The following is an 18432-nucleotide window of genomic DNA, read 5'->3' on the forward strand; positions in this document are numbered from 1 at the left end:
TTCTTCTTCTTCTTCTTCTTCTTCTTCTTCTTCTTCTTCTTCTTCTTCTTCTTTTCTTCTTCTTCTTTTCTCCTCCTCCTCCTCCTCCTCTTCTTCTTCTTCTTCTTCACCTTCACCAGGTTTCTCTGTGTAGCCCTGGCTGTCCTGGAACTTGCTCTGTAGATCAGGCTGGCTTCCAACTCACAGAACTTCTCCTGTCTCTGCCTCCTGAGTGCTAGCATTAAAGGCATGAACCACCAGTGCCCAACTGAAGAAACTCTTTTAATTCCTGATAATTGAGATTTATAATGAATATTTGACTATTTCTATAATTTTCCTTAGCGTATTTAAAAGAAATTTTAAAGGCTTATATTCCCATTCTGTCTCAGTTTTCATTAATAAACTGTCTTTGGTTCAGACTGTGGTGGTGCACGCCTTTAATCCCAGTTCTTTCTAGGCAGAGGCAGCCTGATCTCTGTAACTTCGAAGCCAGCGTGGTCTACACAGAGAATACCTATCTTAAGAACAAACAAACAAAACAAAAAACCCTTCTTTGGTAGAAAAATCTGAGTGCAGATCTTTAGTAGGAGTATTTAAATAAGGTTAAGGTTATTGTACTTCATCAACTTCTCAGTTGTGCTTCACATGGTACAAACTGAGTAGAGTCCTTACTCTGTCTCATTTTGAGGGGATTAAAATGGAAAAATTTAGTAGAAGCGTTACCTCTTAAAATCATGTTCTTGTGGGGGTTTATGACTTTGTTGTTGTTTTGAGACAAGTTTCCTATACATAGTTTTGGAACTCATTATGTAGGCCAGGCTGGCCTTGAACTCACAGAGATCTATCTGCAACTGCCTCTGGAGTGCTTGGATGAAAGGCATATGGTACCAGCGCAGGCTTTAGCAGTCTTCTTTAAAGTAATACTCTAAGGGATAGATCAGTTCTTAAGATTCTAAGAAGTATTTCTGTAAGGCATCAAATGTTGGGAGACCTTGTAGGAGTGGTTAGAATTTTTAGATACTTTTGAATCTTCTGATACTATGAAAGAGAATACCAAAAACTACCTTGGCTAATTTGTAAGTGTGAATTGCTGCCTATAAGAAGCCTTTATCACTGGCTGTGATGGCACATACCTGTGATCCCAGCACTCAAGAAGGCAGAGGCAGGCAGATCTGTGTGAGTTTGGGGCCAGCCTAGTCTACAAAGTGGTCCAGGATAGCCAAGGCTGCACAGAGAAAACCTGTCCCCAAAAAATAATATATAAATTCTTATCATTTCTGATGACATGTGCAGCACAAAACCCTTCTGTTGGTTATAAAAAAATTGGTTTGAGAAATGTTTTTTAAAGAATTTGAGGGGCTAGCCAGTGGTAGAGTACCCCATTAATTCCAGCACTTGGAAGGCAGAGGCAGTTGGATCCCTGTGAGTTGGAGGCCAGTCTGAGTGAGTGCCTAGACAGCCAAGGTCACACAGAAATACTATCTTATCACTCCCTCCTGGGGGGAAAAAATTGAGTTTGTTTTAAGAGAGTAGACTCAGTGCTTAAAAAGAGCACTTGTTCTTGTGAAGTAGGTCACCTAAGTTTAATTCTCAGCACTCACATGGAGGCTTACCACTTCCTCGGCTACAGGCATGGATGTGTTACACAGACATACATACGCAGGCAGAGTACTCGTATGAATAAAAAAAAATTTTAGGATGGCTATAGAAGTCAGCAGTTGGAGGTGGTTGCTGCTCTTGCAGAACACCCAAGTTCAGTCTTAGCACTCATGTCTAGTGGATCACAATCCCTTTTAACTCCAGCTCCAGGGAATCTGATACTTTGCCTGCTCGTCCACTCTCACATGCACATATTCACATACATATATACTACATACATACAGACATGTGCAGGAGCACACATACCGTTTTAAAATAAATCTATTTTTAAATTTGGTTTTAACGGGGCTTTATTGCACATGTGTTTATTCTCACTAAAGAAGAGGCCAGGGTAGGAGGATTTCTGTGAATTTCAGGCCATGCAGAAGTACATAGTGAGACCTTGACTGAAAAAAGAGTAAAAAGAACCAAAATTTGACTACTTTTCTGATTTCTAAAAACTAATTCTATTTTCATATTGACTACTGTAATTTGCTGGTTATTGAGACATTCAAGGCTTTAATAAGTCTGAAATTGCCCTTTGAACTTTCTAACCTTTTTAGTTTGACAGTTTGCATTTTGTGTGGTCGGTCACAGATCATTGTAGTCTGTTCCTAAACAGGGAAAATATTTACACATATTTTTTCAATTTTGATTTCGAACTTAGCTGTTAAACACTGGATTTATAGTGTTTCTTGTTCCTAAGTTCTTTTAAGTCTTTCTTTTTTTGTTTTTTAGACAAGGTTTCTCTGTGTATACTTGGCTGTCTTAGACTCACTCTGTAGACCAAGCTAGTCTGGAACTCAGAGAGATCCATCTGCCTCTCACTTCTTGAGTGTATCTTTCTAGTATTCTAAGTAGTATTAGTGACTTCTTTTCATTTAAATTTTTTGTTATAAAGTTTTATGAATTGTATGAGCTTCAGTCGTAAGTTATGACTTTTTAAACTTACTTTGTACATTTTATTTTATCTCAAATTGGAGTTTCAGATGTGCCATTAAGGAGAGTTTTTGTATTGCTTTAATTTTTGAAACAGTATCACATAAAGTTACTGGCTTTAAAACTTGCTGTGTAGTTGAGGCTGGCCTCTTGTAATTCCTGATCCTCCTCACTATACCTTAGCAAGTTTGCATCCTTTCTACCCTTCCTCACCAGGTATTGAGTATTTAACTGAGGGTCAGACACCTGCTAGGCAAAAATTTTACCATGATGAGCTGGAGAGATTGTTCAGTGGTTTAGAGTACTGATTGTTCCTCTAGGGGACCTGAGTTCATGTCTCAGCACTCACATAGCAGTTCACACACATCTGTAAGAACAGTCCCAAGCTGTGATGCCCTCTTCTGGCCTTTACAGTCATTGTATGCGTGTAGTGCAGAGACACACATTAAAAATTTTTTAAAGATTAAGTTTAAATTAAAAGTATACCCCCAATACTAATATTAAGTACATTCATATTGTAACCTTTTTTTAGATTTATTATTTTATGGGTATGAGTGTTTTGCCTACATTTATGTACATGCACCTTGTGTGTGCCTGTTGCCCACAGAGGTCAAAAGAGGGCAAGTAAGCAAGGTGTGGTTGCACACCTTAAACCTGGCGCTTGAGAGGCAGAGGCAGGCAGATCTCTGTGAGTTCAAGGCCAGCCTGGTCTATACAAAACAACTCCAGGACAGACAAGGCTACACAGAGAAACCCTGTCTTGAAAAACAAAAAGGGGGGGGGGGGGGGGGGGGGGGAGGGGGGTTCTTTGGGACCGGAGTTACAGACAGTTGTGAGCTGTCAAATGTGTGATTGAAATTGAGCCCCAGTCCTCTAAAAGAACCACCAGTGTCTTAACTATTGAACCGTCCCTCTAGCTCGCATAAGTAACTTTTTAGTAATCTTTTTAATAGGTAGGCATTATAATCTCTGAAGGTTTTATTTGCATAGTCTCTGGATAATCTTTTTATTTTCATCTTTATTTAGTCCAAAAGAAATGCTTCCTTCAAAGCCTGCAAAGAAAGAGAAGGAGCAGAGGACCCGCCACTTACTCACAGACTTGCCTCTTCCTCCTGAGCTACCGGGTGGAGATCCATCTCCCCCAGATTCTCCAGAGCCAAAGGCGATTACACCACCTCAACAACCATATAAAAAGAGACCAAAGTAAGTTTTACAGGGGTGTGTAAACTTATCATTATGCATGTCTGTACTTTACGTGCATGCCTTGTGTCCCAGGAGACCAAAAGAGGGTGCTGGATCCCCTGGCACTGCAGTTAGAGTCAGTTGTTAGCCACCCCATGTAGGTGTTGGGAAGTGAACTCTGGTTCATGGCTCTTAACTGCTGTGCCATCTCACCAGCACCTTAGGGATCTCTTCTAATCTAAGAGTATTTTGTTTTAGATGTAAATTGTGTATATTTTCTACAACTCAGAAGTGAGAGCCAACAAATACATCTTTTACTTAAATTTTATGGGAAAAAAAGCCTTCTTTTTTGTAGGAACAGATGAACATCCTTACTTGTCTTATTAAATGAAGAGATACCATTACCTGGGTAACTTTTATGAAACAAAACATTTAATTGGGAGCTTTCTTATAGTTTCAAAGATTTAGTTCATTACCATGGCAGCGATTATGACAGCATGCAAGCAGGCACTGGATCAGTAGCTAAGAGCTATGTTCCATAGGCAGATAGTGGGAGCTACACAGGGCCTTTGAAACCTCAAAGCCTTTCCTTCAGTGACATACTTCTTTCAACAAGGCCTCATCTCCTAATCCTATCAAAGAGCTCCACTCCCTAATGACTAACCATCAAACCATCAAACTAACCATATGAGCCTATGGGAGCCATTCTCATTCAAACCACCATAGATAACTAGTTGTTGAAACAGGGTCTTACTATGTATTCTTGACTAGCCTGGAACTTACCAAGATTGCATGCCTTTAATCCCAACACTTGGGAGGCAGAAACAGGTTGATCTCTTAGCTTAAAGATTGGTATACAGTGTGAGTTTGAGATCAACTAGCTCCATTGTAGGATCCTGTTTTTTTTTAAAAAAAAAAAAAAAACAAAAACAAGTGCTCGCTTTGACAGCACATATACTAAAATTGGAACAATACAGAGAAGATTAGCATGGCCCCTACGCAAGAATGACATACAAATTCGTGAAGCATTCCATATTTTTGTGAAAGATTTTTTTAATGCATTTTTACTGTAAAAATACATGGAAGTGTATGTATTCCATACCAGCAAAAAGACAAAATTGCAAACTCCACATGCCCAGCCCTAACCATATTTCTTTTTCAAAAAGCAGTCCATGTGTTTAGTGAGCACTCATATACCACACCAGCATCTTGTACCTTTTGAAGCCAGAATGCCATAATAGCCATTGATAGATACTTTTTATTACCTCATTTCTGCCATTTCAATTTAAATTTTATTAAAAAGCCAGTCACTTAATGGCAAAAAGTAACTGTTTTACTTGGTTCTTTTTAGAATTTGTTGTCCTCGTTATGGAGAAAGAAGACAAACAGAAAGTGATTGGGGGAAGCGCTGTGTGGACAAGTTTGACATTATTGGGATTATTGGAGAGGGAACCTATGGCCAAGTATATAAAGCCAAGGACAAAGACACAGGTATTTTAATAAAATTCTTGATGTCAGAAGCTTAATAATTTAACTAATTATTACTAATATTGTCATAGATTTACTAAAGTAAGTTATAAACTTTAATTTGTTGTTTTTTTTTTTTTATTACTGTTCATTAGATTAAAATGCTTCAAAAGAATAGTTTGGTCATCTCTTAGTGTATTTGCTCCAGGACCTCCCTATACCAATTCCCTTAAATGTATCCTATGTCCATCCTCCTGTGTAGTTTATAATATCTCTAGAATATTTATAGTACTAATAAGGCAAATTCTGAATAAACATTGGTATCATTCACGAATTAATGACAAAGAAAACAAGGTCTAAACATGTACAATATCACTTGCCACCTGTTTTTAGTCTGCAGTTGTATGATTTCTTGAATGGCCACTGAGTTGACTGTATGGTAGTATTGTATTAAAGCTTTCCTTTTTGTACTAGGGATATAGTTCAGTGGTAGACTGCTTGGGTACATTTGTGAAGTCCTAGATTTGATTTTAGCATTACAATCTCAAAGCTTAAATCCTCTACTTTTTGTTATATTTTAAATACTTATTTTTTTGACTTGATGGTGGGTTTTATATTGTGTGTTTGTGCTGGGAATTGAACCTACAGCTTATTCTAGCACTCTGTCAAAAAGGCTCTAATATAATCCTAGTCCTCTTTGTTATCTATTACAAACTTTTCATTGCTCGCTGCAATTTTGGTGGGGGGATGGAGAGTATTGTATTTTATTTATTTATTGAGTACAAATGTATTTGTTCTGTCTTTGGGCATATTTGTGTCATGTACACTTTGGGAAGTCAGAGGACAACTTGCAAGGAATCTATAAACTCTCATTCTACTATGTGAGATCATTAGGTGGGAGAGGAAGGAACATAGCAAGTTAGAGACTGCTCAGTCTACTTAGCAAGACCCTGTCTCAGAAATGAGTAAGCCAGGGAGGAAAAAAAGGATTTATTTATTTACTTACTTAACTCCTTTCTACCTACCTCCTGCCCACCTGCCTATCTACCTATTTGGTTTTTTGAGACTAAGTTTCTCTATGCAGCCTTGACTGTCCTGGACTTGCTTTGTAAATCAGGCTAGCCTCAAAACACATAGAGATCTGCCTGCCTCTGCCTCCATGAGGGCTAGGATTAAAAGCGTGCACCACAATGCCCAGCTTAAGAATGAGATTATATATCAGCATGAATCTATTTGAAAATTTGAGAACATAGGAATAGGGCTGGTTGTGTAGCCCAATGGTAGAAGGTATGCTTCTCATAGGTTGTAAGTTCTATCTCAGCCCCCTAAAAAAAGGAGGGGAAACACATTTTATGTTTTTGTTTCTTTTTTTTTTTTTTTTTAATGCTTAAGTCTGTAAGGTGACATGTAATGTTAGTTTATTACTAAGAAATGCAAGTTGATTACAGTGATAGTTTGCACCTTTTACTCACAACCTCCTCCCCCCCAGGAGAACTAGTAGCTCTGAAGAAGGTTCGTCTAGACAATGAGAAAGAAGGCTTCCCGATCACAGCCATCAGGGAGATCAAGATTCTTCGTCAGTTAGTCCACCGAAGTGTTGTTAACATGAAAGAAATTGTCACAGACAAACAAGATGCACTGGATTTCAAGAAGGACAAAGGTAATAGCAGAAATTTGTTTAATCTCATGAGTATGAGGTTTTATTAGAATGTGTGCCATGTGTCTGCAAGAGCAATCAGTTCTTTTAACCATGGAGCCATTTTTCCATCTCCTTTTAACCATGGAGCTATTTTTTTCATCTCCTTTTTTTTTTGTAGTGGTTGGGGTGGGTAGGGTTTCTATGTATCACTGACAGTTCTGTAACTCATTCTGTAGATGAGGCTGGCTTCAAACTCAGATTTACCTGCTTCTGCCTCCTGAGTGCAGGGATTAAGGGTATGAGCCACCGCACCCAACATTTATTTACTTTTGATACAAAGTCTTCTTGTAGCCCTGGTTCCCCTGCAAATCTCTATATAGACCAGGTATCTAGCCTTAAACTAGATAGCTGCCTGCTTCTGACTCCAGAATGCTGTTTTATATTTTTTTTAAAAAAGGTTTATTTGTTATTATGTGTATAAATGTTTTTGCCTGCATGGAAGTCAGAAGAAGCACTGGATGCTCAGAAAGTGGAGTTTATTAGTGGTTGTAAGTAGCCATGTGGGTTCTGGGGATTGAACAAAGATCTGTTGCAAGAGCTTCAAGTGTTCCTATTTATTGAAACATATAGTTTCTGTTTTTGTATGTATTTATTTACTTTTACAGACAAAATCTCTCAAGTCCTGGCTGTTCTGGAACTTGTATATAGACCAGGCTGGATCTCCTGCAGCTGGTTGCAGGTGGTTGTAAGCCACTTATTTTGGTTGCTGAGAGCCAAAATCAGGTCCTCCGGAAGAACATTATGTGCTCTTAAGTGCTTGGCTGTCTCTCCAGCTCATATTTTATTTTTTGAGACAGATTCTTATTATGTAGCTCAGGCTGGTTTCCAATTTCTTGAGAACTTCTTTGCTCAACAGCCTCCCAAATAATACTATTATAGGTCTATGCTAGCATAACACCATTTTACTTTTCCTTTCTTAGCTTGTTTGCTTGTGTGAACTTTTTAGGCTATTGTCTTATGTAGCCAGAGCAGCGTCAGGCTTGCTATATAGCTACAGATGATATTGAACTCATTATCTTCTTTCCTCTACCCTCCAGGCGCTAGGATTAATGTGATGCACCACCATGTGTAGTTATGCCTGTGTGAATTTTTTGACAGGTTGACCTCAGGTCCCCTGGAGCTGAAAGTATAAGTGGTTATGAGAGCCACTGTGTGAGTGCTGGGATTTGAACTCAGTTCTGCTACAAGATGAGTGTTCTTAACCACTGAGCCATTTCTCTGGCTCTACAGATGTGTGTGTATGTGTGTATGTAAACACATTTATTTTATTTTTACCGAATATGTATTGATATTTTGCTTGAATATATGTCAGCACCATATGTATCCATTGCTGATAAAGGGCTTAGAACTAGACAGTTGTAGACAGTTATAAACGGTTGTGAGCCACACAATGGGTTCTGGAATCAAATCCAAATCCTCTTAACTGCTTAGTCTTCTTTAGAGCCCGTAAGCTTGCCTTCCTTTTCTTTTCTTCTTCTTCTTTTTTTTTTTAATCTGTGAGTAATCTGAATCAGGACCTTTGCTTGGTAGCTGGGAGGTAGCTCAGTCATTAAAGTTTGTGTTGAACAAATGTGAGGACATAAACGCCTAAAACCCATGGTGGGGGAAGGGGAGCCCAACAACAATAACAAAACATGCATGTGAGATGTGCACATGAGGCCCCAGTGCCAGGAAAGCAGACACATTGACCTTGGTGAGCTTCATATAAAGGTGGGGTTGTCTACATGGCTTAGCAGGTGGAGGTGTTTTTGTTCAGAATTGACAACCTAGATCCCACAGGTGACAGTAGAGAGACAACTCCTAGGAATTTTACTTTGACCTCTGCATGCATGCTACACACACACACACAATTAACAAGAAAAAGACAAAGTGACACCTGCAGTTGACGTAAAATATATATTAACAGTTAAGCTAGGTATGGTGTTATTCCTATAATCACAACTAGAGGCTGAGCCAAGAGATCACAGGTTCAAGGCCAGTTTAGTCTGCATAGTAGATTTGAGGCCAACCAAGGCTAATCTATAGAAGACTTAATCTTTCTGTGTGTTTGGTTTTTTGGAGACAGGATTTCTCTTTGTGTAGACCTGGCCATCCTGGAACTCACTGTGTAGACCAGGCTGGCCTCAAACTTGGAGTTAGAGGAATCTCAATTCCATCAGATCCCCTAGAATTGGGATTACAGATATATGGTATCTGGGAATCAAATCTGGATCCTCTCAAAGAGCAGCTAGTGCTCTTAACAGCTGAGCCATGTCTTCAGCCCTCTAAAAATTCTTTACCTGTGAATTAAAATACAGCATCTTAGGCAAAATTGCTTAGTCAGAGGATTTTCATGGTAGGTTTTTGTTGTTTTTGTTTTTTTTTAAAGACAGGGTTTCTTTGTGTAGCCTTGGTTATCCTGGACTCACTTTGTAGATCAGGCTGTCCTTGAACTCAGAGATCTGCCTGCCTCTGCTTCACTCCATAAGTGCTGGGATTAAAGGCATGCACCACCACACCTGGCTCATGGTAGTTTGAGATTGATTTTAAGAAACAGTAAAAATTTATGTAGTCTTAATTTGAGCCCATCCCCTAGTCACACACCGTGTAGCTAAATAGGTTGTGTGTGACTGCTGTTACAGGTATATAATGAACTACATTATTTATGTTTGTGTATAGTTTGTGCTGGTCATAAAAATTATGAAACCACCTAAAAGTGTATGTTTTAGAATGTGCTCTTTTGTTTCTTTTACTTTTGAGACAAGTTCTCATAGTGTAGTCCAGGCCAGCCTGAAGCCATTGTCTTCCTGTCTCATTTTCTTGAGTGTTGGGATTACAGGTGTGAACCAGCATGCCTGGTTTATACATCCTTTTAAAAATTGTTTTTCAGGAACCAGGAGAGTGAATACTGGTCTTGTAGAGGATATGAAATCAGTTTCCAAAACCTTCATCAGGCAATTTACAACCACCTGTAACTCCAGCTCCAGGGAGATCTGATAGCCTTTGCTGGCCTCCAAGTACATTTTTAATCAGTCATATATATCATTACATAGATATATATAATAAAAGAAAAACAGTACTCAACAGCTGAGCCATCTTTTAGCTGTTTCTAAGAAAAATCACAGATATGAGTAAACAATACAAACTACAGTAAAGACAATGTGAGTTTTGGATCTGAATTCCTGGTCCTCTGGTGGAGCAACCAATGCTCTGCGCCATCTCTCCATTCTCTGTCTTTTAAGTTATCAGGTCTACTCCAAGGTACTCCTTTAATGCAGTCTTTCTTTAATGGAACTATGGAGTATTTTCAGAATTTTAGTGGAGCTGTGACAATGCTAATGTCCCCATCCTGTCCCCACCCTTCTACCCGCACCGCAAAGAAAGAAGAAAAGAAAAAAGAAATGTGAAGGGGCTGAGGAGATATCTCAGTGGGTAAAGTGCTTACATGAGGATTTGAGTACCAAGGAAAAGCTGAGGTTATCAGTGCATGTCTCTGATGCTGCACTGTGCAAGGCAGAGACAGGTGGATCACTGGGAATCACTGGCCAGCCGAAAGAGTAAGCTCTAAGTTTAGTGAGACCTGTCTCAAAAAGCTAGAAAAGGAAGAAGACCTGAAGTCAGTCTTTAGCCTTCACACAGCATGTGTACCTATGAGCCAGAGTATCTTTGTCCACCTATGTTTTTATGTGTGTGCATGCATTCGCGCGCGAGCGCGCGCGCGCGCACACACACACACACACACACACACACACACACGTTCTTTCTCTCAAAAAAAAATGCACACAATTTGGTAAATGTAAGAGATTTCTTGAAGTCTGCCCTCTATATAAAGAATCCCTGCCTTGTACTGGGGGTATAACTAAGTTATGGAGTACTTGCCTAATTCACTTGAGACCTTGGGTTGGATTTTTGTTTTATGCTAGTAATGAACAGAATCATAAACCTGGAGGGTTTTGTTTCGTTTTAAGACAGGATTTCATATAGCCCAAGCTGTTTTATAACTCTGTAGCTAATGACAGCCTTTAATTTTTCTACCATACTTGGTTTATATGTTGCTAAGGACTGGATGCAAACCCAGGGTTTTTCTTGGCATGGTGATGTGTGTCTTTAATCTGAACACTTGTGAGACATAGGCAGTTCTAGGGTTAGCCTGTTCTACATAGGTTCCAGCCCAGCCAGGGCTTACATAAAACAAATCCAAGGTCTTAGGCATGTACTTTCCCAAGTAAGCTACATCCTTAGCTTGGAGGTCTAGTATTTCATGTTACAGTGTCAGTATGATAAATTCCAAATTGCTTGCAACTATTTTTAGTGTTCTTCTCACTATTTTTATCTGTTTATGAATGTAGAAGCTTTATGATTAAATGATTCATACTTCTGCATTATTTTTGTAAATTATTATTATCATCATCATCATTATATTAGTACAAATGCATATGTACCATTGTGTGCATGTAGAGTTCAGAGGACAATTTTTAGTTGGTTCTCTTCTACAGTGGGCTCTGAGGATCAAACTCAGGTTATTTGGTTTGCATGGCAAGTACACTGACCTATCCTGACAGCATTTTTCAATATTTTTTACCTAAATTTTATGGCACATGTATTTTTTTGCCCATTGAGACCAGAATGTGCCAGACCTGGAGGCGGTGGCAGCCTATGCATATTCTGTGAGGGCAGCCTGGTCTGCATAGCGAATTCTAGGCCAGCCAAGAACTGTCTTAAAAAAGGGAGTAGGGAGGGCAGAGCTGGAGAGGTGGCTCAAAGGACCCTCGTTTGCCTTCTCAGTACTCACATGTCAGCTTATAACCATCGTTAACTCCAGTTACAGTGGATCCAGTAATATCTTCTGGCCTCATCTGGCACCAGGCAAGGGTGTTGTACACAGATAACACATCAGGTGAAACTTTGCATATAAGATAAAATAAGTATGAAAAAAAAAAAGAAAAGAAAAAGGTCTCATAATTTATAACAAATGAGCATGGTTGTCATAAAGTAAAACTAGAAAAACTTATAGTTGGCAGCTGATTGGATTTGGATTTGTCCCAGGGTCTGCAGTTGTTAAGAGACTTTGATCATGAAGTATAGTAATGTAATCTAATTGTGGCAGTTGTCTCAAAATGTAAATAGTCCACCTAACACTAGTATAGGATTCAAGATTTATTCCAATAGTGTTATCATTAGAAAGGGCAAATTATTTTATTAGTTTAACTTTTAGGTCTTCATCTATAAAACTAACAGGTTGAGAGAATCTGGTTAACTTGAAAATATATTCGAATTTGAATATTGTTATGTCAACATTTAAAAATTTCTTTTTCTTGTTATATAGGTGCCTTTTATCTTGTGTTTGAATATATGGACCATGACTTAATGGGACTGCTAGAATCAGGTTTGGTGCATTTTTCTGAGGACCATATCAAGTCATTCATGAAACAGCTAATGGAAGGATTGGATTACTGTCACAAAAAGAATTTCCTCCATCGAGATATTAAATGTTCTAACATTTTGCTGAATAACAGGTAACATAGTAACTAAATAAGGCTAATCACTTTTTTGTCTTTTGATTTTGTCTAGATAATTAGGATTATAAGATGTGTAATTTTTTTCTCTTTGCATACATGTTCATTGTATTCATTTTTTTGTTGTCTCCCTCCTCTTTCCCTTCCTCTTCTATCATCTTTCCAGATTTAATGATAGGTTTACAGCTTTTTTTTAATTGCTAAACTTTTAGTGGATTGATCTAGTAGAGAATATACCATATAGTCAATATAGTCAATAAATAGTCTGTTATCCATTGGGCTCTTAATATGCTTCATTAGTGGAAAGAACCAGTTCTGCCTCGTTAGCTGCACTTGAGACTGTGAATTAACTTCCTTTTAGAGGAAGTTAACTTTACCTCAACACACACACACATGCACACACCCAGGGTGGTGTGGTGGTTTTGCTGGGAGGTGGAATAAGCAGCCATGTGGGATTACCTGAGATTGTCCAAATTTTAACCCTAAAAGCCTGTTAGTGTACATTGTACAGCTGAAGCCAGTAGTAGAGCTAACTAGTTTATTAACTGTTCAATAAGCATTTTCACTTGTTGTTTTAGACAGAGTCTCAGTTTGTAGTTCAGGTGGGTTTGACCTATGATTCTTTTTTTTCTCAGCCTCCCAAATGCTAGGATTAAAAGCATACACCACCACACTTGGACCCATATTGTTTGTTTGTTTAATTTATAATCACCTGGAAAGGTTCAACTTTCAGGAATATATAGAAATTTATCAGAAAGACTGACAATGAAGAATCAAAATCTCTGCAGAAGACATTGCTTATACAAAAGCACATATTCATGACAGAGAAAATGCCTGTAATCATAGCACTTGAGAAGCTAAGGGAAGAGGATCTACAGTTTCAAAGTAGAGCTGTGAATGTATCTCAATTGGTAGACTACTTGCCAGTGTGCACTGAGACCTGAGTTTTTGATTCCTCGTACTACATAGCAATTTCATAGCCAGCTTGAAACTTTTGACTATTATCTCCAAAAAATAAAAAAGGAAAAAGAGAAAGAAAAAAATGAAAGAAAAGTATAATATGTCTAACTATAAACATAACATTGCTAGAGCAAAAGTAAAGCACTTTACAGTGAAAGATGAAGCTGAATTGTTATTAGGATCCAATTTAAGATCTTGTGTATCGTACTAAGTAGCTTACTTGTATCTACGGTTCCAGTAGGGAGGGCATTCAAGGTCTGAAGCACTATTTAAAATGATATGACTTTATTGCGAGGCAAACATAATGTAAAAAGATTTTGTTTGTTTGTTTTTGTTTTGAAAGAGGGTTTCTCTGGATAGCCTTGGCTGTCCTGCCCTTACTTTGTAGACCAGGCTGGCCTCAAACTGCTTCTGACTTTGTGAGTGCTGGGGTTATAGGTGTGCACCACCATGCCTGGCTAAAAGATTAGTTCTTAAACTTGAACTGTGGGTATATTTTTACAATCCTAGCTATTAGGGAAGTTAAAATGAGAGTTGTCAGGAGTTTGATACCAGCTTGAACAATTTAGTAAGACACCACTTCGAAAAATTTTGTGGGTTTTTTTTTCCTCCTCTTGCTCTCACTGTAACTCAAAATCTCTTACTAAAGGTGAAGATTCATTACTATTAAGTCTACATCTATAGTTATCATCTGTGGTCTCAGTTACTTGAGAAGTTGAGGCAGGAGAAACGTGCATTCATGTTTGCCTTATAAACATTAAAAATGTCTACTATGTAGTCATAGTGGCTCTTGCCTTTAATCCCAGCCCTGGGGTGGCAGGGGCAGATGGATCTCTGAGTTCAAGGCCAACCTGGTCTACATAGTATGTTCTAGGTCAGCCATGGATACATAGCAAGACTTTGTCAAAGAGAGAAAGGGGGGTTGTGAAAAACATATACACATAAAACACATACATATATATACATATATACTTTTTTTTTTTTTGGTCCAGGAACTTGTTCTGTAGACCAGAATGGCCTCAAACTCTGAAATTTCTGCCTCCCAAGTGATGGGATTAAAGGCCTGCACCATGGTATCTGGCTCAATTTTTATATTTTTATTAGGTGCCTCTTCCATCAGTAGAAGTATTCACCAGTTTTTTAACCATTCCATGCTTGACCCAGAGGGTTCTGTGAATGGCTGTATATATCGGGCATATTCCCATTGCTTAGCACAGTCAAATTAGGTTGTAGGGTGTAGCCTGGATGATTGTGGCGGCATACTTGGTATAGGGGCTGAGTGGGTGCATAATTATAGTGAGGTTCCTATGGTGATGAACACTACCAGCACTGGCACCTTTGTCAAGTCCCTTCTTGAGAAAGGTGAAGTCTGGCCATATTGGTCCCCATAATGGGAGTATAAGGGATTGCCAGGAGAAAATGTGAGTTGTGGGGCAAAGAACTATTTACAAAAGAAAGAGCAGAGCTAGGTTGAGTTCCATGATGTTCATTACATAAGTATAAAAAGACTTAATTGGTTTTTGGTTTTGTTTTTATTTATGAACAAGTGTCTCACTCTGTAGCCTAGGATGTTCTTTAACTCACAATAATCCTGCTTCAGCCTCCTAAGTGCTGAGGTGTAAACTTTCATTCCCAACTCAAGTCATACTGTTTTGGAGAGACCTAGTTTTCTATCTTAAAAGGGCACTAATACTATATGATGAGAGACTAAAGGCAGGGAAACCAAAGTATCATAGGGGCTAGTTCGATTGCTTAATGCTCAAGAGTACTTTCTGCTCTCACAGGTGGCTGAGTTTTGGTTCCTAGTAGGCACAGAGGAGCTAACAACCAGCTATAATTATGGTTCTAGGGGATCCAGTACCCTCTTTTAGCCTTCAGGCCTTCTTGCATGTATGTGGTGTATATAAAGTCAGGCAGTCACACACACGTACATATGAAAATAATATATATGCTTATAATTAGATGGTCTCACTATGTAACCTGGTAGCTTAGAAGTCACAGTAACCCACCTGCCTCTGTTTCCCCAATTTTGGGAGTAAAGGTATATATACAGTTGGCACTGGATTGAAAAGTGTTTCCTTTAAGTTAGGCATGATGGCAGAGGCAGGTGGATCTCTGAAGTTGAAACTCACCTAGTCTATATAATAAGACCCTGTCTGAATAATAAAATGAGCAGAATGCAAGAGAAATAGCTAAAAAATTAAGAATAAAAAATATTGACTATAATATGGCCATGTTTACAAAGGGAGTAGTCATGGATACCATTTTACAAATTATAACACTTAAGAAAGTCTGCCAAGTACACTTAACATTAGTGTAGTGTGAGGAATAAGTGAATATGCAGCACAGTCAAGGGATGGAAGTATAATGTGACAGACCCTTAAATTTGGAAGAAATAAAACCATTGAGTACTTGAAGAGTATGTCAAAAGACATTTTAAAATCACAGTCTCAGAAAGGATTCTCTGCTATTCCTATGTGCATGTATTTTGTTCCTGTCATGGAGATTTAATAAATAAAGCAATAATAGGTTTTTTGTTCTGTTGTATATGCCAAAGTTTCTCAGTACTTTTTCATTAGGGTTTCAGGCCAGCCTGAACTGTAAGACCTTACCTTTGCCAGGTGGTCGGGGTGTACAGAGGCAGAATTAGGTAGATATTTGAGTTTGAGGCCAGCCTGGTCTAGAGAGTGAGTTCCAAAACAGCCAAGGCTACACGGATGAAACCCTGTCTCAAAAAACAAACAAACTATTTACTATTAAATAAATAGTAAGCAAATAAATATGCTAGGAATATAGCTTAGTGTTAAGAGTTCTTGCATAGCTTTATATGAGGTTCTCAGTTCAACTCCTAGCACCACAAAAAGTAAATAAGGGACAGTAAGATGGCACATGCTGCCAAGCATGACAAGAGTTCAATTCTCAGAACTCACAGGCTGGAGGGAGTGAACTGACCCCTGTAAGTTGTTTTTTTGACCTACACACTCACACATACAGAAGTAATGGATAATACCAAACAAGTGTAGAAGTACATTAGTCCCTAGTATGAGTCATGTAGCAAATACACTAGCTGCTGATGATGTTAAAGGCCAGTAAATTTTCCATAAATATGTTTCTTGCCATTTTTAGATCTGCTTTGTGCCTGGAGTTTTGGGTTATCTTGGGCCCTCAGAAATAACAATGATCAAGAACTTTGAGGAAGCTAGGCTCGGTGGCTCCCAGTACTCTGGGAGGCAGAGGCAGGTGGATATCTGTGAGTTGGAGGCCAGTTTGATCTACAAAGTGAGTCCAGGATAGTCAAGGCTACACAGAGAAACCCTGCCTTGGGAAAAAAAAAAGAGAGAAAAGTTTGAAGAACTCTTTTTCTTAATAATTGGATAATCATTCCTTTATTTTTCTCTCTCTCTCTCTCTTTTTGGAATTTTCTTAGAACTTAAACTTTAAACTGTAATGAGGCAGATAAAGTGGCTCATACCACATTTGGAAAGCTAAAATTTGAGGATTATTACGAATTCAAGGCAAGACTTTCACACTGGTAAAAAGGGCAAGTGGATTTTGGGCAAGTGGATAAAGGTGTATAGACTTAACAGGAATGATAGTGGTAGATTTAATGTAAAAATTTGTTGATTTTCTTGGTTTATATTCTGTTCCTTTGTTTATACATTTATGGAACGTCTCCCGGGATAGCTTCCTTTCTTTACTATCTAAATTTTGTGTTAACTGAGCTATCAGGTACCTTAGATGCCATCAGTATAAATGTTAAAATAGGATACATAAATTTAGAAAGATAAACATAATTTTGAGTAGTTTATAATTTTTAAGTAATTCCCCTGATTTTATGTTTAATTTTCTTAAAATATTCTTTGACATCACTATATACTGAGGGATGGGAATGTAGTTCAGTAGCAGAGCATTTAGCATGCATAAGTGCCTGAGTTTAATTCCTAAAGTACTATTAGAGATGAGGAGAATGAAGAGAGAGGGAGGAGGAAGAAGAGGGAGAGAACTAGAGGAGATGGAGGGAGAACAGAGTCAAAGGTGATTGTAATTCCCTTAAAGGAGTGAGTCTCAAGCTGAATGGCAGAAGCATAAAGATTATGAATTTGAAGACAGCCCATAGCAACATATAGTTTCAAAATAATAATAATAAATAAAGGAGTTATTATAAAATTATGGTTTTCAGACCATTATCTGATTTGCGCTTTGAGTTTTTGGTCACCTATATTGGCATCATATATGAGCTTGTTAGAAATGAGAAATGCACATTCAGAGCCAGGTATAATGACTTGTGCCTATAATTTCAGCAGTTGGGAACCTGTAACTGGAGGATTACTGTGAATTTGAAGCCAGGCCAAATTCAAGTTCTAGGCCTGCCTGGGTTTTGAGGGAGACCCTGTCTCAAATAAAAGAGAGAGAGGGGGAAAGACAGAGACAAGAGAAGGAGGAAAAGAAAAAAAAATATAGATTCAGAACTGGGGATGGCTGAGTACTGCCTAGTATGTGTGAGGCCCTAGGTTCAGTTCCCAGCACTAAGGGGTAAAAAGTACAGATTCATAAACTGAGACCTATTATTGGACTTATCATTTATGAGAATGAAGCACAGGCAAGTTTTTGTTTGTTTGTTTGTTTATGTGTAGTGTTAGGGATCAAACTTAGGGCTTTAGGCTTCATGCTTCATCATCAGTCTTTGGTGCTTTGAGACAGGATCTCACCCTGAAGCCTGGACTTGCCATGAACCTGACCTTCTTGCCTCTGCTTTAGTGCTAGGATTAAAGACCACTATGCTTGGCCTTAACTATCTCTTTGTCTTGAGCAGACTATTCCTTTTATTTCCTCTTCATCATTAAATAACACTTTAGCAGGTACTGGTGCTAGGTTATGTGGTATACCCTTTTCTCAAAATAAAAAATAATAACAAACAAAAATAGGTATTTCCTGGGGGCATGGTGCATGCCTGTAATCCCAGCACTCACCTGGGAGGCAGAGGCAGGCATATCACTGTGAGTTTAAGGCCAGCCTGGTCTACAAAGCAAATCCAGGACAGCCAGTGCTACACAGAGAAATCTGTCTCAAATA

At 38.5% G+C, this 18432-nt stretch overlaps 1 protein-coding gene and 1 non-coding gene across 8 annotated transcripts in view; both read left to right on the forward strand.

The window, feature by feature from the left end:
• The window catches only part of Cdk12 (cyclin dependent kinase 12), an 81204-nt gene that overhangs the window by 14326 nt on the left and 48446 nt on the right, over nt 1-18432 (forward strand). For all 7 annotated transcript variants that reach the window (XM_055619676.1, XM_055619674.1, XM_055619675.1 and 4 more), the window contains exons 3-6: nt 3583-3759; nt 5090-5229; nt 6695-6865; nt 12210-12399. In XM_055619676.1, the coding sequence (XP_055475651.1) occupies nt 3583-3759; nt 5090-5229; nt 6695-6865; nt 12210-12399 (678 nt within the window). The remainder of the gene's footprint in view (nt 1-3582; nt 3760-5089; nt 5230-6694; nt 6866-12209; nt 12400-18432) is intronic.
• LOC129686596 (U6 spliceosomal RNA) lies at nt 4672-4778 on the forward strand. Its single transcript, XR_008721651.1, has one exon. It is a non-coding gene; the product is annotated as a U6 spliceosomal RNA (small nuclear RNA).

Source organism: Psammomys obesus, unplaced genomic scaffold, assembly GCF_907164565.1.
Source record: "Psammomys obesus unplaced genomic scaffold, mPsaObe1.curated_primary_1811, whole genome shotgun sequence".
In the NCBI taxonomy this organism is placed as follows: domain Eukaryota; kingdom Metazoa; phylum Chordata; class Mammalia; order Rodentia; family Muridae; genus Psammomys; species Psammomys obesus.